The 24,903-nt window shown below is 38.0% G+C and overlaps 2 protein-coding genes and 1 long non-coding RNA gene across 7 annotated transcripts in view; 2 read left to right on the top strand and 1 right to left on the bottom strand.

Annotated features, from left to right (window-relative positions):
• CD226 (CD226 molecule) overlaps positions 1-5,137 on the top strand; it is a 107,093-nt gene extending 101,956 nt beyond the window's left edge. For all 3 annotated transcript variants that reach the window (XM_041739585.1, XM_041739586.1, XM_041739587.1), the window contains exon 7: positions 2,612-5,137. In XM_041739585.1, coding sequence (XP_041595519.1) covers positions 2,612-2,725 — 114 coding nt within the window. In that variant the 3' untranslated portion in view covers positions 2,726-5,137. The remainder of the gene's footprint in view (positions 1-2,611) is intronic.
• DOK6 (docking protein 6) overlaps positions 1-24,903 on the bottom strand; it is a 398,908-nt gene that overhangs the window by 21,710 nt on the left and 352,295 nt on the right. The window contains exon 8 of one of the 2 annotated variants that reach the window (XM_041739588.1): positions 11,870-19,168. The exons of the other annotated variant lie outside the window; for it this stretch is intronic. Coding sequence (XP_041595522.1) covers positions 19,029-19,168 — 140 coding nt within the window. The 3' untranslated portion in view covers positions 11,870-19,028. Of the gene's footprint in view, positions 1-11,869; positions 19,169-24,903 lie in introns of those variants that run through there. 2 annotated transcript variants of the gene reach the window in all.
• Positions 9,462-24,885, top strand: LOC121481936. Of its 2 annotated transcripts, none has more exons than XR_005985453.1 (5): positions 9,462-9,601; positions 18,011-18,152; positions 18,954-19,296; positions 20,155-20,266; positions 23,411-24,885. It is a non-coding gene; the product is annotated as an uncharacterized LOC121481936 (long non-coding RNA). The 2 variants fall into 2 exon arrangements; XR_005985452.1 differs by having other exon boundaries at positions 22,921-24,885.

The following is a 24,903-nucleotide window of genomic DNA, read 5'->3' as shown; positions in this document are numbered from 1 at the left end:
TTGCAGTCAACAACCTTACTGTTCTCCTTTCAGTTACCTGGCCATGTAGTGTATCAGTTATTTGAGGAAACACCTGTTTTCTGACCTATTCTCTTGTTATTGACGCCCTTTGAAACAATTTGTTTTACATGAATACAAATAAAGCTCCAACTGCCGGGATATCATAATAGTCAGCCCTGTGGATTACCACTATGTGTATAAGTTTCTTAGGGCTGCCACAACAAACCTACTACCAAGTAGGCTACTTAGACAGCAAGAATCTATTCCCTTGCAGTTCTGGAGGGTTGGAATCCAAAATCAAAGTCTCAGTAAGATATGTTCCCTCTTGGGATGAGAATCTGTCCTATGCTTCCCTCCTATCTTCTGGTGGTGGTTGGCAGTCCTTGGCATTCCTTGGCTTCTGGACTCATCACTCCAATCTCTGCCTCTGTCTTCTCATGACATTCCTCAGTGTGTGTAGACACATGCACATCTGTATCTCTTCTCTTTTTAGGAGGGCAGATGTGCTGTTAGACTAAGGGCCCGCTTACTCCAATATGACCTCATCTTAACTAATTATATCTGCAACAACCCTACTTCCAAATAAGGTCATATTCTGAAGGTCTAGGAAGGACATAAATTTTGGGAGGATACCACCTGACCTAGTACAGGGCATAGTAATGTTTTAGGTCATAAGGCATAGCAAGCATATTAGAAAAACACAATGCTATGATATTCATTATCATTATTATGTTTCTATTGATTTATTAATTAAAGAATGCTCGAATTTCTGTTGGGCTGCAGGAGTCTCATGAATTGTAACATTTTCTTCCTCACTCCACCTTCCCCTGCTCCTCGTTTAATTGAAAGAATAGAAAATCTCTTCTGGATAAGAGGGTTGCTTATTTTCATGCTCATTGTCTCCACTATTAGTCAGATTATCTCTTTAACATATATTATTCTGTTTGCAATGTTTTGAAAAGATATTTTATTTTTTAAAGATTTTATTTTTTTTGATAGAGAAAGAGAGAGAGTGAGATCATGAGCAGGGGGAAGTGTAGAGGGAGAAGCAGACTCCAGAGGGATCCCAATTCAGGACTCGATCCCAGGACCCTAAGACCATGACCTCAACCGAAGGCAGATGCTTAACTGACTAAGCCACCCAGGTGCCCTATTTATTTTATTTTAGACAGAAAGAGATGGAGAGAGGGAGTGGGGGAAGGGGTAGAGGGAGAGAGCCTTCAAGCGACCTCCCACTGAGCATGGAGCCCTACACAAGACTTGATCCCACAACTGGGAGATCACAGCCTGAGCTGAAACCAAGAGTTAGATGCATAACTGACTGAGCCACTTGACCAAGCCACTGCCCCTGTTTATAAAATTTTACACAAAACATTTCCCCAAGTGTTATCTAAAATTACATCCATTTCTCTTGAATTTAATTATTTGCAATTGAATTCTGCATGGTCAAAACATCAAATAATAAAAAGCTTCTAACAATCTAATATGTGTGCTTCAGATTTCTCTGTTACCTATTTATCTATCGGTTTAACTTTTTTCTTCTGATACTTTTTACACAACACATTTTTTTTTTTCTAAAGAATTCATGGCTGGCTTTTTGATAGTAACTGGAAAGACTAAAGAAGTCTTGCCTTGTTTCATCTGCTGGTCCAGCAAGCAATAAAACGGTCCTCTGTCATACACAATTTTGGGCTCCCTTCTTTGTCCTTAGCTGTTGTCCACTCACACCAATCTAAAGCCACATTTACTGCTGTGAATGTCAGAGGAAGAAAGGAGTTTTGCAACTTCCCACATTAAGTATTCAAATTTTTCAGGCTTTTGTAGAATAATTATATTTTGAATGATGATTACAAAGTTAGATAATAAGTTGGATGTGAAAGAGAAAGAAGCTAGACCTGCTTGATTGTTTTGGGGTTTTAGACAGGCTATGGAAGTACCAGTGACATTGCAACTTTGCTTGTGCTTTATCCCTGCAAAACCACTCTCAATTTCCAAACTACTCGCCAAAAGACCCCTCTCTCTTCTTTTCCTCTTAATTTCTCTCTCTCTCTCTTAACTGCCTACAGATTTTCTGCCACATGCATATATATAAGTGGTCAAAATGACTAGTGTAGAGAATGTTAATGATTATATAACATCATCTTGAAAGTAATGCCAGTTTATTTTAATTTCTCTTATTGTGTTTAGTTGTTTACTTTCAGACAAGATTGTGTACTTTAAAAGTATTGTTTATTAAAGCATTCATTCAACAGAAATTATTGAGTACCTACTATGGGAAGTGCTATACTAGACTTCCATATAAAAATGAAAATAATGGTTCTTATCAAAACAGCCTGGGACATTGGGGGAGAGTTTAAAGACTAAGTGTTTCATAATCTAATATAGCAAGTGACAATCTAGAGTAGTCTTTTGTTGCATTGCACTCTGAGCCCTGCAAGTCAAAAATGTGATTTCTCATAGAAGTTCAATACGATGAAGAGAATCTTTTATGAAATTAATTATAATAGGAATCAGACTTACATTGTGGTTAATTTAAGGAGAGATTTGTTTTGAGTATATTTACTGGCTGCTGAAATGAAGTGAATCATTGACATTCTGTCTGTCTTTCTAGGCAGGCAACAACTATAGAAATCCCAACCCTACTAATCAATCATCGGATGGCGCCACAGAAGATGTTTATGTCAACTACCCAGCCTTCTCTCATAGGCCAAAGACCAGAATCTAAGCTTTTTTCTTGATCTAAGCAAATTTATGATGACTGTTATGTATGTGAATCTTTATATAATCTTTTCCCACTATTCAGTGCCTACCCTGGATACCAGTTGACTAAATGTATTTAATTTGAAAGGAAAAATACTTTATAACCTAGAGAACTTTCTTAGCAGAAATGTTTCAGAAAATATGACTCTAATTAGCTTACAATAAAGGGAAACTTACGGAATCACATAATGGAACAATCCAGGGGAGATCAAACTTCAGGCAATTGTTATTTACCAAGGTTTAAATGTCATCTCTAGAATTAAGTATGGGTATAAACCTGTTTCTGGATCCCCTTTCATGGTGTTGGAATCACTTTATTGGTGTTAGCCTAACTCTTATACACATGTTTCTGTTGTGTTTTGAACAACTCCTGGCAATTCATAATCCTTGTTTTTGCCTTGTTAATTCTCTGATAGAATAAGTACATTTGGTCATTTGTCCATCATTAAACAGGCATCATGGCTGGAAAGAATGAAATGGTTTAGGTCAATGAAGGGTCCACCTCTAGAACCAGGAGTTAGGCCAAAGCACATTACTGGGAGATTCATAGTATCATTAGAGGAGGGAGATGGGGCCTGGAAGCTGGGCTGGTGACCAACAAACGTGGACTGCAATGACATTCCAGAACATCTCTTGTTAACCAATTAAAAAGAGAATATGTAGATGGATCTGGGTTAGCTCTCTCCCTCCTCACTTTAAAATCTGCTATATCAGCAGAGTCCAGAAGAGTAGCTGGCAGCAAATAAATGAATGGTCAAGAGGAAGATAAATGTGATAGGGAAGTCTCATCCCTTTTTATTATCACATGAAGTAATTTCTGACTTTACATAGAATTCTTGCACTCTCCCTGGCCTAGCTTCATGAGAAAGTATAGTAGATGATGGTCCAATAATAAGTTAAGGTTTTTGATATTTAAATTTTCCACTTGTGAGAATTATTTTTGTTATGTAAATCCTCTCAAAAGAGGCATCTAAGCATTATTAGTTGTTTTTTTCCTTAAATAATTGTGGAAAAAAATAATTGTGGAAAATCTGAATATAGGAAAGAGAATATTAGTTGGAAGTGTGGTTTCGGTTGTGGTAGAAACATGATGGGGAGGAACATTGGGAAGCTAAAGGGAAGGGGAACAGGGAACAAAGAATGAGAAGATACAGAGAGAAACTTGTCTTGCTCCACAGTTTAGCCAAAGACAACCCTAGTGATATCACTACAGAGCAATTAGTGGCCATCCTGCCATTGCCCAAATTCTAGATGGAGTCAAACAATGTAAAGTATTTCTGAAGCTAAATAATGGTCATTATCACTTTGAAACTCGAATGGTCATTACTAAAGACAGCGATCATTCATGTCTCAAATATTTGTTACTCATCACTAAAACACTCACCACAGAAATTGCATGTAAGTATCCAACTTGTAGATTTTTTTGATAATTTTAAGTGAACCAAAACCAAATTCTCATGTTATCTAGGAAGATTCTAAGCTGTAATTTACAGTTTTAAGTGAGTCAGTGGATGCTTTATGACTATAGCTTTAACTGTATGCCTGCCCAATAGCAGTTATTCTGTGAGTTACAGAAATTATGAGTGCTCCTGCTTTCTTCAACAGAAAGGAAAAAGTAAAAATGTCTACTTCTCATGAGGTATTTCCAGATTCTCAGTGACTAATCTGGGTGAGAAGGAAAATATGTCTCCCAACGCAATATGGGGAAATGTAAATCCCACTGGAACAGAGAAGATGTTGGGGGATGGGGGAGTGCAGAGTACAACCCGATGCAACAGTCCTGGTGGTTTCACTCATGGAAGACTTTGGCAGCAGAGCCTCCAGAACATTTGAACTCTGCCTCTTTTTCCATGGATGTTTTAATTTTTCTTTAATCTGTCACTCAGAATATTTACGAGAACTATATACTCTGTCCGTCTTCTTTCTGTATTGTTCCTCTGCAAAGTTTAGGATTATTCAGGCATTTGGGACTCTTTTAAATCCTGCTGGAATTTCTTTGACCCCCACCCCCACCCCTAGCTACTGGTCTTATTTCACTCTCAGGTGTTCATGCTGATGAAGTTCTGCTCACTAATTTTCTTTGGACATCTTTACCTATTAGCAAAGCACTTTCATTGTTGTCTGTTTAATATTATTCTTAATTTGCTAGAGTTTTGTAACTCTATACACACATATATATCTACTATATAGATACTATGTGGTATATATAGTATATTGTATGTATGTGTATTACACTCACACATATATATGTACATATATATATATTTCCCCCTAATCTGTTGTACCCACTATTCTGGTTGTTACTAAGAAAACAGTTCCACAGAATAAAAAGTCAGATTTGAATTAAATTATGTTTTAAATCTTGTTTGAAAGGTGCTACTTGGGGGACAAGATGCTTCCTAAAATTGTTTTTTATGTACATAATTTATGATGATATATATTACATTAAAAATCTGTGTTTCCTTTGAATGCCATAACTGTAAATTTGAATATTTACAGTAAGGTAACTAATTAAAGGGAATTGGTAAGTGATGTCAAGTTAGGTAAGTTTGTTAAATGTCATTATAGAGTGTACAGTTTTGTCAGGGAAAGGATATATGCCATTAACCTATGATGATTAGATATTGATTATATTATCATCAGAGAAACCTTGAGATGTTACTTAAAGACCTTTATGTACACTGAAAAAATAGAATTGAAATTTCACTAGCTTGTGATTATGCTTATGGGTGCCAGACAGTAAATGAGGCTATATTCTTTAGTTAGTAAATACTAAATTTATAGGATTTTTAAGTAAGTCAGTTTATTACTAAAGTATTATACATATAAATTTAAAATACATTGGTTATCAATTTACAAGACAAAGGAAGATAAAAGTAACTTTAGTAAGTTTACTTTCATCGTAAATATTCAAATTATGTTGGCTTATATAGAACTATCTTAAATTACACCTACATTACAGTACTTTCCAAATTGGTAGAGTCCACTTTGTAATTAGAAATTGCTGTAATCAAAATGCTTCTCCTTGATTTATAATAATGTGCTATATTCTGTACTGCTTGTATGAGATTTCAGCAAGATTGGAGGTATTGAATGCTTATAAAGTTTAGGTGGAGGCACCAAATTGTGAGTGCAATGTTTAACTTCTTTCCACCTCCCCAAGAACAGAGCTATCGCATATTTTTCTTGACTTTAATTTTAGTGGAGTCTACTGATTTTTAAAACTAGACAGGTTTGTCTTTACACAAAATATCAATTTATTTGTAACATATAACCTCCAAAATTCCAAGTAAGAAGTTGGCTTTTGTTTATTTTTTAATGGAAAACTGTTAATTAAAATATTTAAATACCACAAAATTATACTAAGTACCACTTGACCTGCAGAAACAAACACTGAAGAAAGAAAACAATCCGTAGACAGTGTCAATCTTATAATGTGGCCAAAGAAGTGGAGGTCCTTTCTGGATTATGAGTTTAAAATATACCCGAGTCTAAAATGTCAAGCAAAATTCTCCAAATCCTGGGAGAGAGATGCCAAATTATATTTGTAAGACAAAAATTTAAGAAGCTCTGATAGCTTTCTGCACTCTTTAAAATTTAACCGATTTTTAATTTTTCTAGAAACTTATTCTTAAGACAATCTTTTTATTCAGTCACCTATTCATTGGAACCTTTATCCCAGGTATTCAAAAGTATTTCTAGAGAATAACACCATTTTTCTTTAATCAGATGATTGGGTAAGATTTTGAGTGCTCCAATTTACTCTCAATGTTATTAAAATTTGTTATTACAGCCTTTGGTGTGTCTTTGGTCTGTGACATTTGCAAATGTTTCTCCAGTGGAATTCCTTCCCTCTTCTGCCCCCTACTCCTATCCCTGGTTGTTAAGCCTTCAAATCCATTTCCATGAAGGCCTGGCCCCTGTTGATTATGTTATTATTACTACTTTTTAATTTCTTAGGTGAGACAGGAAGATCATAGGAGGCCAGACTAAGTTTGAGACCTGAGCTCTGGCAAAGTCCTTTCCTCTGGAGCGTAGATAGGTCTTTATTAATGAGGAGGCTCTTGGCATATTTCACGATGGTGATCTTGCCCTTCCCTTGCCAGAGCCATGAGGGGACCTTTCTCAGGTCCTCATGGTGAGAATCTGGTGGGTTTCCTGGAGGGAAAGCTCAAGGAAGTGTGGGGTCCTTCCCAGGCCACAGCCGCCATGAGTTTCTCACAGTCGTATTACCCACAATTATATGCCAACAATTCATCCAGCTCACCATTTAAGTGTTCCTCATAGTTTGTGGCTCCAGTGCTTCAGATCTGGGTAAGGAGATATTGGTTGCTGTATCTCTCTAGATGTGTCTGTTTCTGCACATTTGGGGGTTTGCCTTGAAATCTCAGTTCTCTGATAGATACAAGAGAAGTCACCAATTTTTAATCTGATCAGTTTTTTCTTGTTGTAATCAAGGCAGTGACATCTTCCAAGCCCTTTATATGTTAGCATTGAACCTGGAAGTCCTTCCCCCATGTACTTTTAATACATGTGTTTTCTGGTGCCTTGGTTTCTGACCTGTGTCTTTGTTCTGACATTATGAAGCTGGTCTGACACTAGACTCGGATCCATCTGACTTTGCTCTGTGTTGCTCTTTGGCCCATTTTCATAAACCATAGATCCATCTGACAAAATATTTATGGCAATAAAAACCTGGCACGAATGTGAATATAATCTGAAAACTAGTATGAGATTATGCTCAGTTTCTCTATGTCCAGATCAACACCAGTCCTCACAAAATTTTTAGTCCAAAAAGAAGCAAAAGATAGTAAAGAGAAACTCCATCTCAAACCCTAAGACAGTAATGGGTTAAATCTACACCATCGGCAAAAATTAAATTAGAGGAGCTGTCAGTAACTCCCATCCATCACAGGATGTAGTCTGTAGCACCAGACTGAATGAGCTTTTTTGGGATTCTGCTAAAATGGATTGAAATGCAAGTCACAAAGAAGTGTTTCCCTGGTCACATGTATTCAATGTTAAATTATTTTAAGGATTAGTCACATAAAAGGTAAATGAGTATTAGAAAAATTGGTGGATAAGAGAAGCCAAGGGAGGCGTTAACAGTATGATCAAGAAATATGTACACATATTTACATTTTAGGTGTTACATTTATGGATATAATTAGTTACTGTTTGGTTTCTGCAGAAGAAAATACATGATAAAAAGAAAGATAAAAACAGAAAGGCAGGGATCCCTGGGTTTCTCAGTGGTTTGGCGCCTGCCTTTGGCCCAGGGCATGATCCTGGAGTTCCGGGATTGATTCCTGCATTGGGATCCCTGCACAGAGCCTACTTCTCCCTCTGCCTGTGTCTCTGCCTCTCTCTCTCTCTCTCTCTCTCTCTCTCTCTTTATCTCTCTGTGTCTCTCAGGAATAAATAAATAAAATCTTAAAAAACAAAAACAGAAAGGTGACTCAAGAAGGAATGTCCACATGTCTTGTGGGAATGTTACACAGTTGTCACTATTGGAGCGCTCTCGTCAATGTGTGACTCACTTTACCACAAGAGACAGAACCAAGGCAGAGCTGCCCCACCATTTCTTTGCTACATATGACCATAAATTAAATACTGCAAAACTTTTCAAAGAGATCATTCAGCAATTTCTTCCTAAACTCAACACTGTTTCTCTTCACATGTTAATGGGAGTAGCGTTGAACATTTGTATTGTTCAACTAATATCAAGCAAACAACCCCAAACCTGTTACCATCTCCTTCAGGTTAGGGTAAAACATTCGTAATAACCATTGGTTACCATTGTATGAATCATATGTTATTTAAGGTTCAGGGAGAAGACAGTATCTAGATAGGAACCAAAAAGGACAAACATGATCTCTTTACTCAAGAGTCATCAGCAATGACCTGAAATATTTAAGAGAGTGTAATGCTCCAAATCCCACTCGTAAATTTAACTTAAACACATGGTTAAGTAAAACATATCAATGTTATTGTTTAAAATGTCAAGCACCATAATATAACATCTCTGGGGAGTAATGCCTCTTAGATCTCTGTACGTTTTACATCTCCATTGGAGAACTAAGAAGGACAGATGTCACATGAAGGATGGAATTATATTTCTACATACTATGTTGACTTTTGGATATCAAATAGTACCCACATCAGTCTAGTGTGCATGATATTAAGAGTAGCATTGGGCATTCTTTTTTACTGAATGCCTAGCCCTCCCATTTAAAAATTCTAAACTCATAATGACTCATTTCAGTTGTTTCCCAGTCAGAACTCTCAATGGTTCCTGCAATCTCGATGTTTCAAATGCCATCCCCTCTCAGTATTGAGAAAGAGGATTGGATGTGGTGCAGAGGAGGGAGAGGAGCTAAGTAGAATATCTATCATATACCTTGGTAGCATTTTTTTCTTTAGATTATATTGCTGAGAGTGAGGGTTATTTCTGGTCAGTGGCTTTAGTATTTATTGTTTTGAACATTTATCTCTATATTTAGTCTGAAATATAATTACTGAAAAACCATAAACCTTAAAAACATCAGGCTAACTAAAACCAATGTTTTTAATGGATACTGGAACAAGAAAGGGTTTACTACATCGAACGATATTGGCTAAATCCCACTAGACTGATCATACTTGCTTCATGACTTGAAGTGCATACTTCTTCCCTAAATGGTGAGTTTCTCAGAGGAGGGCTCAACTCTTGCTCATTTTGAATCCCAGCTCTTTGAAGATTCAGTGGATGTTTTTTAAATTTAATTTTAAATTCCAAAAAAGCATTTTCTCTTTTGGCTACCTTGTATCCAAAGTTTGCAAATATCCAGAAGAGTATAAGGTATGTAGATCTCTGTAATTCACACATGCAGAGAAAGTAGGCGACTGCATGTTTGTCTTATGCTTAAGTTTGTGTCAAGAGAGGAGTTGGGAATTTTAGAGAACGTGCTTTAAAATATTTATACAGTTTGTATAATGGGAGCTAATTTTGTTTCTGTGATTAAAAAAATGCAGGGTCTTAACTATTGAGAGAAAGAGAGACAAAGAGAAAGAGAAAGGAGAAGGAGGTGGTGAAGGAAGAGGAATAGGAGGAGGAAGAGGCAGAGGAGGGTGAGGGAGAAATCCAGAGGCCACTTTGAGAAAGGGATTTAGGAAGCTGGGGAAGCTGGCCTCTCTTGCCTTCACTAACTCCTTTGTTTCAAGCCATCTCATGTCTTCTGCACAAAGCCAAGGACCCATTTGCTGTCACAACTCCTGCCTGACACTGATGTGCATCCAAAGTAATTAAAAGTAGGCAAAACCCAGGAGCCAGGAGTTGTTCTGTGACCTTTTCTCATGTTTTATAGGGAACAAGCTCTCAGGAAATATTTACTGATTGACTGGCCTTGGAGCATATATAAAGCAGCAACCTGAAACACCTAGATATTCTGATAATTCTTATTTCCATGAATGCTTAGAAATTCTATCTAGATCTTGCTCAAACATTTATTTTTAAAATTCACCATATGGATATAAAAATTAAGTAAATTTGTCTAATATTTTTCTTGACTAACTTAGAAATAAGGATGCGTTTTTGCCATTTGGGAGGTTATTGGATTTTGTTTTTCTTTGTATGTTACAAAAATAGCAGAGTAATTGCTCTGGGGCTATGCTCTGTGACATACATTTATTAAATATCTTCTTGATGTCAGGTGCAAACTTATATAAACCTTCGCACTTTTGATAAAGACTTTCCCCAGCAAATATAGTTCTCACGGTTTTAATAATGAGAAAAAGGGAAGAAAAATCCATCAGGTTCACATCACAACATGTTATGAAAGTGGCACCAAAAATTCGTATCATATACCAGGAGAAGCTGTGTTTCGTTAAGCATTTGTAAAGAAGGGCCCCTCTACTGTCCCTCTGTAACATGTTCCAAACTTCTACTGGGTGTGTAGAACTGAAAGCTCTCATATAGTTTTCATTGCTTTCTTCAAATTCATGACTTTGGCCAGTCCTACCCTAACTGGACATTTTAGCACTATGACTGCTCAATCCAGGCTTCCTCAACCACTCTTGATGTCTCTGACCATCAAAGAGAGATGGAGACTTCGTACTCTCTTTAAAGACACAACTCTACAAAAGGAATACTCCTAACAAATTAGTGAATTAACAACAAATGCCCAACTAATATTTAAAGATTAAGTTTGAGAAACAGATTCTGTAAGCTCATTTGCAAGCAGGTCTAAATCCAAGTGACCAAAGATTCAATATCACAGAATGGAAAATAGTAAAGTCATCAAAATATAGTGTGGTCATGACTGTACACCTTTCATCTTTGATATGAAATCTTTGTCTACCTAATGTTCATTCTGAGTAATTTTCTTTAGTTGTGAAATGGTGAGCACAGTGCTGGAGGGAAAACTGTTTTCCAGTTTTGTGATACTGTGAAAGCCACTTAGAAAGTCTGGATGTCACTTCACTACAAAATAAAAGTATTGATCACCAATGCCATTGTAAACATTAATATTTTATGATTCCACCAAGCCACAGTCACCCTAATAAAAATTATTTAACATTGGATTAGGAAAATACTGGGAATACATAATAAATTCTCAGTTATTTTACATTTAACAAAGAGCCTTCTTTTACTTGATTTTGAAAATAGAAGCCAATGAATGAATAAATGACATTTTAAAGGTTAGCAGATTATGATTGTCAGAATTGTTTAATTACATAGTTACAGTTCATTACATGATGATAAAAATATAAGGAAATCATATAATATCATAGTGCTAACAATATTAAATAACTCAGGGGTAAAAACCAGCAATTTAGATGTTCAAAATCTCAATCATGCAAAATTGGGTGAAGTAGTATTTTTGAACTGCCTTTTTTAAGTAATGGAAAATTACTAAAATTACTAAAATTACTATAAATTAACCTCCTTGTAGCCATATCAATTGTAAATTTTTTAGAATTATGAGTAAGATATTAATAACAATTGATTAGGTGTATTTACTAAGGATTGAGATATAGAAACTATGAATTCAGAAGAAGGTAATTCTTACACTGTGTATTTCGTGTGTTTTTACCGAGGGGATAAATCACACAGACAGATTTAAAATAATTTAATTTCCTAATTTTATTATTGCCTCATTATTATAATATTTTCTGTTCTGCCAGAAATTCACATTTAGGTTCCAGGGACAGCTATTCCTTTGCATTCCATTCCAAACGTGGCTCACCTAGGGTTTAAGTACACATGTCCCCAAACTATTATTTATCTGGAATAGATTGTGATTAAAAATAAAGTATGTCAAATCATCTAATTTCCAATAGAAGCAAATTTGTCATGGATATTTTATTTCTTAACAAGAGCCTAGCATCCGAAGTTATTTTTATCAAAATAATCATAAACATTATATTTAATCAATGACAACTGACATCCCTTAACAGTAGACTTCACAAAGTATATATAAATTAATTTTAAAGAATTTATAGAAAGCAAACATATAACAGATAATTTAACATATTTTGAAGATTCATAGGGATAGGATTCGGAAAGATGGGATAATTCTGGGTGGACCTAGGAAAAAGATAACAAATGTAGCATGTACAGAGTAGGTTAAAAGTAAAAAAGTGTGTGTGTGTGTGTGTGTGTGTGTGTGTGTGTGTTAGGGTTTGTGCAGAGAAGGTAATAGGGGGCCTCTGCAGATCCTGGGAGTTCAGTCATCTGCGTAAAGATGATTTTGGCTTTTTTGCTCATTTATTGTCAGGGAGTAGACGGAATTGTTGTGGTTTATATACTGCCTGCTATTACCAAAATAATACAGAGTGCCTTATAACTGGAAGGAATCTCTATTCTCTATTTGGGTTTTCACAAAAATTTAGAGCTTCCTTTCTCCCAATGAACCCACTACATATATATATATATACATATGTATATAGATAAGAATAAGCATTGTTCTTTGAATTTGCAATAGATATGTAAATCTGAATTTGATTAGTCAAATGATTTCATATTGGCCTATACCATGCTAATTTTTTATTTATATATAACATCAAGATGCTATTGTCATTTTATTCTTCATTTTCCTGGCTTTCAGCCCATCTGTCTCATATAGTTAACAATACTGGAACACCATAGAAACCCTTTCACATTGTTTTTCTTCAAGAGAAAATCTGTAGTGAATTTTGAAAAAAATTCAGTCATCATCTCAATCTTCCTTTCCTGAATTTAGGTTTTTATATTTCAGATTTCCAAAAATAAGCTTATGAGGCTGTGGATTACTTGGGTGAATTAAAGTAACAACCAGATTCCAGTATGAACACCACTGCAGGGTCAGGGTCGAGATCCTTGCTCTATTCAACGCACGATTCCGTATCTACAAAAAAGGGCTGATTTTCTGCTCTAAGTCTAACATCAACTTAAAAGTAGAGAACAGATGGAGAAAGTTAATTGTATCAACAATTAAAAATGGCTCCAAATAACTATTAAAAAATTTAAATTTGTTCATTCTTCTTAAAATTGGAATATGGAATATAGGGTAGGAGAAGATGAGGTAAAATAAAAACCTATTAAACAGAATTATTAGAAGGAAATTGTAATATTTCTATTACAAATGTATTCTTTCTCTCCTTGAAATGTTTACAAGATATAAAAATCTTAAACTAGGGAAAAATGTATGAAAATCATGAGTAAAATATAGTTTTCGTATTACTTGGTAATTTTAACTTATTTCCTATCTATCAAGACTTGAGTTAATTTAAATAATTGCCTACTAAAGTGTATTAAAAACACTTGATATGGAAGCTATTTTATTATAAAAAAAGTCATTTTCCAATTTCAACTGAAAACAGATTTTTGAAGTTCACATGAAACAAAATGTAACCCCAACGTTATTATCTAATTCCATTGTGACAAATGCCGTAAATAATTATGCCAAAGTGTTACATAGTGATAAAAGTCCCCAAAATAATAACCACAATTACAGTATGATGAATAAGTAGGAATACATTTAATTTTTTTTAGTTTGACTATAACTTTAGAATAAAGAAGTATAAATTTCAATGAAAACTGGGTGTCCGTGTAAGAGTAATAAAATTTATCCCAATCATTCATGATCTACAAGTCCAATGAATTGCCTCATAAAGCCTCTCTAGACACAGTTAGTGATGAGTCCAGGAAGGGTTAGGACCATCCAAAAAATCTGAGGAGACACTTAAATGTTATTCCAGGGCCTATTTATTTAGAATCTCTGTGGCATTTCTCAACTCCCACTGCATCTAAATGGGGGAAAAGATAGGCAAAACTATCTCTGTTTCTTTGCCTTTTCAACAAATGACAACACCATGGGTTTGGGTTTCCTCCTGAGTAGGATGTAAAGTGGTATCTTTATTCTACATGATTGCTTCCAGAGCTAGCTAGCATCCTGCCCATCCAGAAAATATGCCCAACATCTCACGATACTTCCACTAGAGTCTGTAAACTAGCTACCGCCCCAACAAGTTGTAATAATTGTAGAAATGATACAACAAAGATTCACATTCTTGAGTAAAAATGTAAGGATTTGGGGTAGTTTCAGGGAGGAAAAAGGCGGAAAAATTTTGCAAATACGTTCATAGAGAATGTACACATGAGGCTATTGGTCTCTTCTGACATACTTCTAGCCCCCAGCCAAGGGTCATGGATGATATACCTTCATTTTGAAACTCAAATGAAGTTGACATGTACAAAATCGATAAGAAGAGACATTTTACCGGGGGGATTTTATTACACATTCTTTCATGTTCAATACTTTTCACTAAACCCAAGGAGGCATACTTATTGGTTATGTGCTGTCTTTCTGTGGTCACTTCAAAACATGATGCAACTGCTGTCTTCTTTCAATTGCATGCTTGGTACTCAGTGAAGCTGGTCAAGAAGGTCAAGTCTGTGATAGGGAACTGGGATTGGAATGTTAACAAAGTAGAGTCTTAGTGCAACTTTGGACATTTCATTGGAATCTTTATAACTTTATCTAAGTTGCTGCCCTCCTGAGTTAGGTCCCATTCTTCTTCTCTGCCCCTTCCATATGGAAAATTGTCCTCCATACATTTCATAGGCTAGAAATTCATCTGTGTGGCACATCACCTAGTGTTATGATTATTAATAGAAATATAGTGGCCATTTCTTATTTGGAGAAGGCCAAGATTGGGGAATTGTGAAGTATAGTTAATGACTGAGAAAGTAATTTGAAATTGCAAGATACTAATCAACATGATATGTTGGTAGAATTGGAGAAAAGTGTATCATTTTCACTCTAAGCAGATTTTAGAATAATATTTAAGACACAACGTGTTAAAGGCCTAAAGCTCAGCCCCACTGAATGTACATTGCCTATTTATTGTGCTGTGTTATAATCATCAGAACTGGACTATGATTTTTTTATAAGTCTTATAATTTGCTTAAGCTTGTTTTCACTGTAGCATTAATGGTTGATTTGAGTAAGTGGCTCAAATAATCTAGGGAGTAGGGTAATCATGCTTTTTTTTTTTTTACAAAGTTTTCTGAGATACTGACCAAAGAATGAGGGGCAGACATCAATTTTTATGATATGTTTTTTAATATCTACTCTAAAGACACCGCATGCAATAAATAAATTGGATCCGTAAAAACTATTAACAGTGTAATGTTATTTATCAGTCCATTGTTTCTATACTGGACAGAAAGTATTAGTGGCTGACCATTTTATAGGTGATAAATGATTTTCAAACATAATTGCCCAGTGAAGACAGAGAAAAATTGTACAAGATACTAGGACTAGTACTCGAGTTACTACTTGGTGAAAAAAAGTGAGGTTTACTTTTAATAAATAGGTTTCACTTTATTTCACATGCTCCATCCAACAGCATCTTCCCTAGTCTATAAGTAAATATACATTTCTTATTTTATGAAATTCATATTGTGGCAGCAGCCAGAACCCATTGATTCATACGTATCTGCAACTTGTGTAAATAAATTAGTTCCAAGTGCTTATTATTCAGTCAACGAGTAAGTGAAAGATGTGTTTTCTTTTTCTCCCACCAGTATGGTTAACGACTGGGTTGAGGTTATTTTATACTTTTCCATACTTTAAATGTGTCAGGGATTGGTCATGAGTGCAATGATTAATATTTCCAGAAGAAAACTTGGGGACATAAGAAATAACACCCCCGCCCGTGTCATCTTTGTGGGAACTGTGTACACTCTCCAGTTTTCCTCTACTCTCAGAAGTGCCTCCATTACTTATGTCAAGTTCTTCACCACTGTGTCTTCCAACCGGATACCCCAATATGGAAACTGACCATCTTCACTTACTTGCCTAAATCTGGTTGGGATCCCAACTGAGTCACTTTCAGAAGGAGCCAAAGGTTGTCTTTGGTTCACAGCAACCCTAACTGCAGAAAAGCTATAATAAAGCGTCTGAGGGAGAAAAATGACTTGCAAAGTGTAGAGGCATCTTCAGTCAAAAACCTGTGAGCCCAAGGGAGTTGAATACGTGCCTACAACCATTCTAAGTGCTCTAGTGAAATTGGTTTTATGAAGTTCCAGGAGAATGGTATGGAAAATTTTCTTTCATCTTTGGTTTCTGTAGATTTATTTGCTTGTCATTTTTATTACAATGCACACTGCCTTATGTCAAGTATATTAGGCTAATATAAATTCTCCTATATGTTCGGTTAGCAATTTTTAACTCAGCTACAATTATAAGTATAGATGGAAAAGTATGCTAGAATAGATCTCCAAAAATGTACCACGAGAGACGTTAAAGCATTATTCTCATTGTAATGAGACTGGGTTAAAAGACTTGGGAGGGACATTTCTCTCACACACTCTTAATGACATTATTTTTGGAGTGAACCGGCCCAAGGCTAGCCTGATCTTTGGTATCTCCTCAGTAAACGCTCACTGGTAATGATCACAAGCAAATGGTGTTCTGGAAGCAACTGCATGCAGGTATTGTGTCTTCCACCAAATAGACACAAGAGCAGACTCATCTAATTAGCAGAATTGCCCCTGGACTTGCTGTCTGTGTTTCTCGCACATTAGTGCAGCTGAGACATGAACCAGGACCCCTGAGGGCCTTTCCCCACAAGTCCCATGTAGAAACTGTGGTCTCTAAGCAACAGCTCGACTGAGTGAGCGGGCGAGAGCCTGGCTCGGAACGTGGCACCACTAGGAGCTGTGCTCAAATGGTCTCAGCGGGGAGTTGCTCTGGTGGGTTTTACAAAAGGCATTTCAGAAACAAATGCCATGTGCTGAGTGATTCAGAGGTGTGTAACTCCGAAAGCTGGGATTTTAGGGGAGGTTGTGTCCTCGTCAGGAACCAGTCGTCTGCTTTTCTGCTATGTCAGCAAAATTCACAGTGCAGAGAGTTTGAGTAATTTTCTTTTTATCCCTGAAAGCTTAAGATAATTATTTTTCACAGCCACATTGACTCTTATGATTAGCATCTTGATGGGGTTTTCATTCTTAATCTGAGAGATTCAGAAAGTCTAGGTGGTTGCTCTAAAGTGTAAATTCATCTAGGAGGGACCCAGAACCGCTTCTATGCAGTAGTTATTCTCTGAAATAAGTTTGCAATCTGCATTCAAGCTATGGATAGAGATAAAAAAAAAAGAGTCTTATTAGAGATCAAAAAAACAAGTACTCCTTCCACAGACTAACATTAATAGTTTAAAGAATTTTGCTATTAAGAAAAAAAAAATCAGGCTTTTATCTTACATGATCTGGGCTCACTATTCTTTGGATTCCCCGTGGAGTATTTACAAGCTGACCATTTTAGGTGTGTGGCATCAGATAATCCAGGCAGAATGATTTTTATTTTTACTTGAGTAAACTTCAAAATTAAGGACAAAAATATCTTTGTTGACACTAAATAAATTGGCCAAATTTTTTAGTTCACACAGAAGCCACCGCTTCCTTTTAAACTTGGTAGGTTTGTCAACTACTGTCAGAGATGAAAAAATTATATCTGATCCGTCTTCACTTATAATCCCAGTGAATGTTCATTAAAGAGGAAGTAAAGCCTAGCAAATTCTGGTTACACAGGAAATCACAAGTGCCCAATGGCTCGTTGAGAACAGCATCTATAAAACTTTAAATAATTAATATCTACAATCCTGTGCCCATTGTTCTTCTGACTGCAAAATAGCTGAGTTCTTTTTCGGTACATATATATATATATATATTTTTAATTTCTTTCTTGAAAAACAGTTTCTCATTTAAAGTTTTCTATTTCTTGAGGTTAAATGGAAGCTGGTGGGTGATCACACCCGATTTTCCTCATGGAGCTCAGAGGGATGGCCAAAGAGACAGACATTGCCAACAAGGAAGTACTAACCCAAAAGACAGCGTGGTGACATGACACGTGGGACAGCTAGACCAGGTCTTTTGTTTTCATTTTCAAGTGAACCTCCTTCTCAAATATTCCTTTATACTTGTCAGAGGAGCAGACTTGACTACGTAAATACTTTTGCTAATAAAAAGCCTTTTTTTTTTACAGCACTATTTTAAAAGTAGCTATTCAACATAACAATCTTAATTTTAATGCACCAAATTACAGTTTTCAACAATGTAAGTGAGCATATCCTGTCACCCTCAGCACACAGTTGATATATACGTGTTAGATATAGATGGATATAGCAATATCCAAATCTGTATTTGTCTACAGGTGCACACACACGCACACACACACACAGTGGAGCTACAGGGCCTGCTCAACAGTGTGTTCTAATTCTTGTGTTCCCTTAATTGTCACTGGGCTTATTTCTATGGAGACTTATAATGCCATTTGTAGATCTTACTGGATTTGTCCCTGTTAAAACCTTCCAAGCCACAGAGCTTGTGGTGGGTGACCTTATGTCCAAGGACAGACCCTGTCACCAGGCGGGAGGGCCGAGCCATGAGGACAGAGTTAATGTCCCCGCCCAGGTCCAACCCAGTGTGGGCAACTTCTCATGGTGCCCAGACTTCTGCTACTGTCCGTACCAAAGAATTTTATTTAAATGACTGTTCATACGATTTGGATTCTATTTTTGTAAAACATAGATTCCCCTCCCCCCAAGAAATTCAATAAATAAAGGACTTAGCCATAGAGTCAAGGAAGCAGAACTCCAGGTTTTAACCTTCCACTGGGACTGGGGCTACACCCGACCCATTTCAATTTTTACTGCAATTGGTCTTCCAGGAGGCAGAGGGTGCAGTGACCCTACAAGCAGGTCCGGACAGACTGTCTCTCTGGTCAGCAGCGGCTCTCTGAGTGTCATTGAATGAGGCTGGAGCTGTAGCTGAATCCGTAACTGCTCGACCGGGACAGAGCCTGCTGGGCCTCCTCACTCTGCTCCGAGGCGTAGCTGGGAAATGTCTGTGCACGTGACATCTTTGAGGAACCAAACCCGTGACCTGAGAGGAGGGAAGGAGGAAGAGGTGTGCTAAGAAATAGACTCAGAAAAGCAAGGGGATATATATAAACAAACAAACAACCATACAAACAAAGCAGAAGGCTGCAAATCCTTAAAAGAGAGCTCCAGGTAAGCACAGAGGTGTGAAAAATGGAGAAATTTGGTGCTTTATTCCTTTCTGAGTTAAAAATGTACTCAGGGATCAGTATTTTCCTCAAGCGTGTCTGGTCAAAAATTCAGATGCCAGAGTGCAAGGTAAACTTTTGAGAGATCTCAAACTTCTAGTATGTCCTTCAGCTATTGGAACAAAAGCAGAAAAGTTTTTTCTGAAAAAAAAAAAAAAAAAGCTGGTTTTGATGGAGGGCCTGTAAGCTGCATTCTTTTCTTTTATACTCGCTTTCAGAATACAGGAGCAAATTAGACATTTTCTTTAAAACCTTTCCTGAGCAGGCAAATTACACTGTATCCTAACCAGTAACCATCAATTAGCAGGAAAAGCTTTCACTAGTGTAGCCTTCAAGGCCCTGACTTATCCTGTCAGGTTTGTGAGTAACTGAACCGACTCCATGATATGATGAGCCTAAAATGATGGTTACTCAAGTGGCTGAAAAGTTGAATCTTCTAGAAAATATATTTAAGGAAAAATTCCATCTATGCCTTTGATGGTTCAGATGCATCCCCGAAACGTGAAATTTGTCTAATGCAAACCCAAACAGAAGTGACCACGGGGAAGCTTGTCAGAATGCTGACAACAGAGGGTGAGACGGTCATTGTATGGTTTCATATGGACTTTCCAGGGGCCTTCCCATTCTTTTTCTTAATTGAAAATTAATTATTCTTCAATCTGGAGAATGTTATTTATGGAAGGGATGAACTTAGTGAGCAAAGAAAGCTAGACCCAATGTGCTTGGCCTCTCCAGAGTTTATGTTTCATCCAAAAGAAAAGATGCATCCAGTTTGATTTGTAATGTTTCTATTCTCTACCAGGAGGAACCCAGTCGAGACAGTCGGCTATCACAGAAACGTGGAACATGTCGTCCTGTTTCTCAGGTGGCGCTGTCCTTCCTGAGGTCACGCACCTAAAGCCACTCATCAGCAGGTGTGTAAAACATCCTTGCAATTTCTGAAGCTTGGGGTCCAGGGAGAAATGCAAATGACTTGGGTAATAAAAGGCTAATTAAACTGGTAGAGGCTCTCAATGTTTAAAAATCGTGAGAGTGAAATCTTGCTTTCTATATAAAAATCACTTTAGATTCACTGTTGGCCTAATTCTCTTGTAGATTAAATCTCCCCAGGAGCAAATCAGGGGAGTTGGGGGATGTGGGCACGTGCTCTCTACCTGGCCCTCCAGCAGCCGCTGTTGTGGTTGTGCCAGCACAGCCGCTTTCTGAGCCTCGGAACCTTCCTGCCCCCTTCCCTGCCTCTCCCAGGGCCCCCATCCACATTTCCTCTCTTTGCCCCTTTACACGGAGGTGGGTAATGCTGCATGCTGTTTGCCCATCCTTCACAATTCCTTGTTGGTTCTATAACTTCCCTCCTAGCACTGTCAATAGTCCTTTAGATTGTCTCAAAATCCCATGTGGTCGTGTCTTCTCTTTCTGGGAAGAGGCAGAAAAAGGGAGAAGTTAGGGGGACCTGGGGTGAGTTCAGAGTGAGAAGACCGGCTATGCATGCTCCTTCTACTACTTATATGGGTCACCAACCTTGTGAGACTCACTTTGTCTCTTGGGTTCTCAGTTTCCTTATCTGCAAATTCTGGAATGTTGACATTAATGGTGCTGTTTGACTCATCTGATTATGAAATCAATGTGTCGTCATTGAATTCAAGCATGATAAGTGCTGTCACCCCAGTGAAAAGATAACCCATCACCACTGACTCCAGCAGGGTCACCTATATGGGATGGTCAGAGAGGGCCTCCTGCAGAAAGTGGCATTTTGACATGTTATTTACGTGACAAAATTATGGGAGAGTAATCTGATACGGAAAAAAAATCACTTAAAACATTTAACAACCTCGCCTCCTTATTGTGCCATTGACTCACTAGATGATCATTCAAAGTTCTCACAAGTGGAGATACCGGCATTTATCAGCATAAACCAGCTGGAAATTCTAATATTAAGAGAGTTGTTCCTGGTCTTGGCTTTATCTTATTTAAAGAACAAAGTAGAAATATCTGAAAGAGAGCAGTGCTGGGAAACACCTTTAGTTCGCATTACTTGTGGGCTAAAAGTGAAGGCTGAAGTTGTGGATTTGGGACAGTCTGGCACACACAGATTTTTACCCTAGAATCTTGAGTGTGGAAATTCAATCATGCAACTACTATTCGTCAAACACCTGCTGAAACAGTTCAAAAGACCACAGGGGAGACACATGAATGGAAAGTACAGTCCCTGACTTCACAAGCCATCCACAGGCTGCTTTGGGAATGAGGGTCGGACAAGATAGACAACGAGGAGCAGGAAAGAAGGGTGCATGCAGGGGCCTCTGGGCAGCTCAGCGGTTGAGTGCCTGCCTTCAGCTCAGGACGTGATCCTGGCGTCCTGGGATCGAGTCCCACATCAGGCTCCCTGTAGGGAGTCTACTTCTCCCTCTGCCTATGGCTCTGACTCTCTGTGTGTCTCTCTCATGAATAAACAAAATCTTTGAAAAAAAAAAAAGGAGTGTGCATGCAGTCAGAGCTTTCCAGAATCAGTGCAGGATCCCAACAGAGCTCAGAAGAGCCGTGTTGCAGAGCTGCGCACATCATTCCAAGAACCACAACTTCCCTCTGCTCCCTGTGCCTGGAGGACTGGGGGACATACCACATGGGAACACGCTCGGGACTCAAGGGACCAAGAGATGCTGGCTTTGCCCCTCCTGTCCGTGCCCCATGGGTCCATATTCTTTCTGGTGTTCTCGCTCAATGTCTAGCTTTCTCTTCCAGGTCAGCGAGCTGCTTCTCGCTGGGCTCGGTTTTGAATATTATTCTCCATCACAGTCAACACTGTTTTCTTCTTCACCTCTATGAACAATTTCTAGTCTAACTGGAAATTAAATTATGACATTTTTACGTCGCCCATTTCTTTATAGACAATTCACAAACTATGCCATTTAATGCTTATCACAAAAATAACACACCTCAATCAGAACTCTACAGAGGAGGGCTTACTAAGTGCTGTGTGATTATGGCAACAATGAGCATGAGAACAAAAGAGAGAAATAATTAAGCATTTTCTCAACGTTTATTTGAATTATGCCCTTTGGTGAAAACAAAACAGAAACCAACTTTGTGGCTTCAATTAAACACTTGCTAGAATAGACTGTTCACACCATGACACAGAGACTCTATTTAAACGCTTTGTACACTTTTCCTCCAAATCAACCCCTGAAGACAAATGAGGTGAATGCATACCCTGGGGGTGTGGAGAATTCTATATTTTAAAAGCAACAAATTTGCTCATGAAAAGACTTTTCACATTTCTGTTTCTATTCTACTGTATATTCCTGTCTGTTTGAATAGAGAATAATATTTTCTACCCATATTTTCAGAGAATATTGACTAGCTGGGAAAAAAACCATATTTCCCTGGCAGTTTGAAGAATACTTTGGGGTGACACTTCATGACATCTCTCTATGCCCTCTTCCCATGGTATGTGGGCAACCCTCCAGACTGAAGGACACATTTCCATTCCATACGGAAGGGAATATACTGGATCTCGAGACATGGAGATTTGCTTATTCCAAAAAAATCATGTGACTCCTCCCCATTCCAGAAACGTGGGTGCCCCAGGACAAGGCAGGCGACGTCACCCTGGCCACCAAAGGAAATCTCGCCTGCCGCATCCTGAAAGTCAGATGGGTCAAGAGCTGGAGGGAAGACAGGTGCAGTGGAGAGTGACAACCAGATCCAGAGGCCCGACCAGAGTCCTGTCACAGCTGGAGGAACAACAGGACGGCGCCTCATCCATGCCCTCCCCCTCCTGAGGAATTAAGAAGCTCACCAGGGTCTGGACACTTTGCACTGCTTGTTCCCTTTCTGCCACCTGAGGGTTTCTGTGCTCACAAACACATGTGCATTCTTTACATAAAATATAAAGAAAATTGTTTCTCTAGGAACTCAGAGGGCCTCAAAGAATAACACACCTGCTTAGTAATTCGTAAGAAATAATGGGTATTTGATTTGAATGTATATTTTATCAGTTTGTTGGGATCTGGAGGAGGGAAGAGTGTTGTCTGTTTAAATCATATTTTTTTTTTTTAAAGGCAGCAAAAAACCCCAGGTAAGGCAGCCTGGAGCAAAGGCATCAATGAGCATCAGGCCCGAGTGGACACAGAGGAGATGCCGTCGTCCTGTACAAGGGTTTCAACTCATGGTGGAAGGGGGCCCCGGGAGCGTCTAATACTTGCACGCTTATGTGGTCTGCAGCAGAAGTGGAGACAGCCTAGGGGTGCGAGTGGCCCGGAGCTGTCCACAGTGTCTCAGTAAGGACTTACCACATGCTAGTTATGCTTAGAAAGGCCAGGGACTCATTGGCAACATCTCTTCTGTAATCTGCATTTGAATTTTACTCAATTTATTCTAATTACAGTGCAAACCGGACTATGTTTTTGTTTAATCTGTATACTCTCCTAGCAGGTGCTTCTGAAACTCCTGTGGAAACTTCAGAGTTCCAGTAGCTTCATGACTTTTTTTTTTTTTTTAGGTTTTATTCATTTATTTTAGAGAGATAGAGCACAAGTAGGAGGGAGCAGCAAAGGGAGAGGGAGAGGCAGGCTCCATGGGGAGCCTGGGATCACAACCTGAGCGGGAAGCAGACACTTGACTGAGCCACCGAGGCGCCTCTTCATGACCCTTGAATAGATCTTCTGGGGATACTGAGGCTCAGGCTCAGGACATTTGAATCAAGGGGGAATAAAGATCATGGGTTCCAACCCATAAAGAAAGTGATTTGCAAAAGCCATGAGTATAATAACCACTGATCATTGAGCGCATATTTCATGTGGACCCTATGCTAAATAGAGTAAAAATATAATTTCAAAAAGTCCTATCAGTTCTATAATGTGAAATTGCATATCCTCATTCTCTCTGTGGGGAAAACAAAATTGAAGCCTAGAGGTGTTTAACAACTTGGAAGCTGACAGGTGGAGGAGCAGAGTCAGATCTAAATCTGGAAACTGAAGCCAAAGCCTTGCCAACATCTTGCTACATTTCCTCACAGAGCTCTCTCAATCTCTCTCTCTCTCTTATTTTGTTGTCTCTAATTTTTTTATTTGGACACATGGATTTTTCTGCTTTTATTAATTTTTTTACCTTTTCTTTTTAAAAATTGAGGTATATTTGAGAAATGTAATTGTACATATTCCAAGGGTACGAGGTGATGATTTGCTGTACATGTACATTGTGGAGTGATCACTAGGCTATGTAACACATCCCTCACCTTCCAGAGTTTGCTCCTTGGTTGGGCGTGTGGTGAGAATGCTCAAGATCTACTCTCAGCCCCTTTCAGGTATACAAACCATATTATCAACTATAGTCACCAAGCTGTCCATTGGACCCTCAGAACATATTCTTCTTCTAAGTAGAAGTGTGTATGCATGACTCACATCTGTCCATCATCCCCAACCCCCAGGCCCTGGACGCCACCGCTGGCCTCTGTGCTTCCTCACAGAATTATTTATTTATTTATTTATTTATTTATTTATTTATTTAAGTTCAATTTGCCAACATATAGCATAACACCCAGTGCTCATCCCAT

The sequence above is a fragment of the Vulpes lagopus genome, chromosome 24, assembly GCF_018345385.1.
Source record: "Vulpes lagopus strain Blue_001 chromosome 24, ASM1834538v1, whole genome shotgun sequence".
Taxonomy (NCBI): domain Eukaryota; kingdom Metazoa; phylum Chordata; class Mammalia; order Carnivora; family Canidae; genus Vulpes; species Vulpes lagopus.
This window is presented reverse-complemented; position numbering and strand designations above follow the sequence as displayed.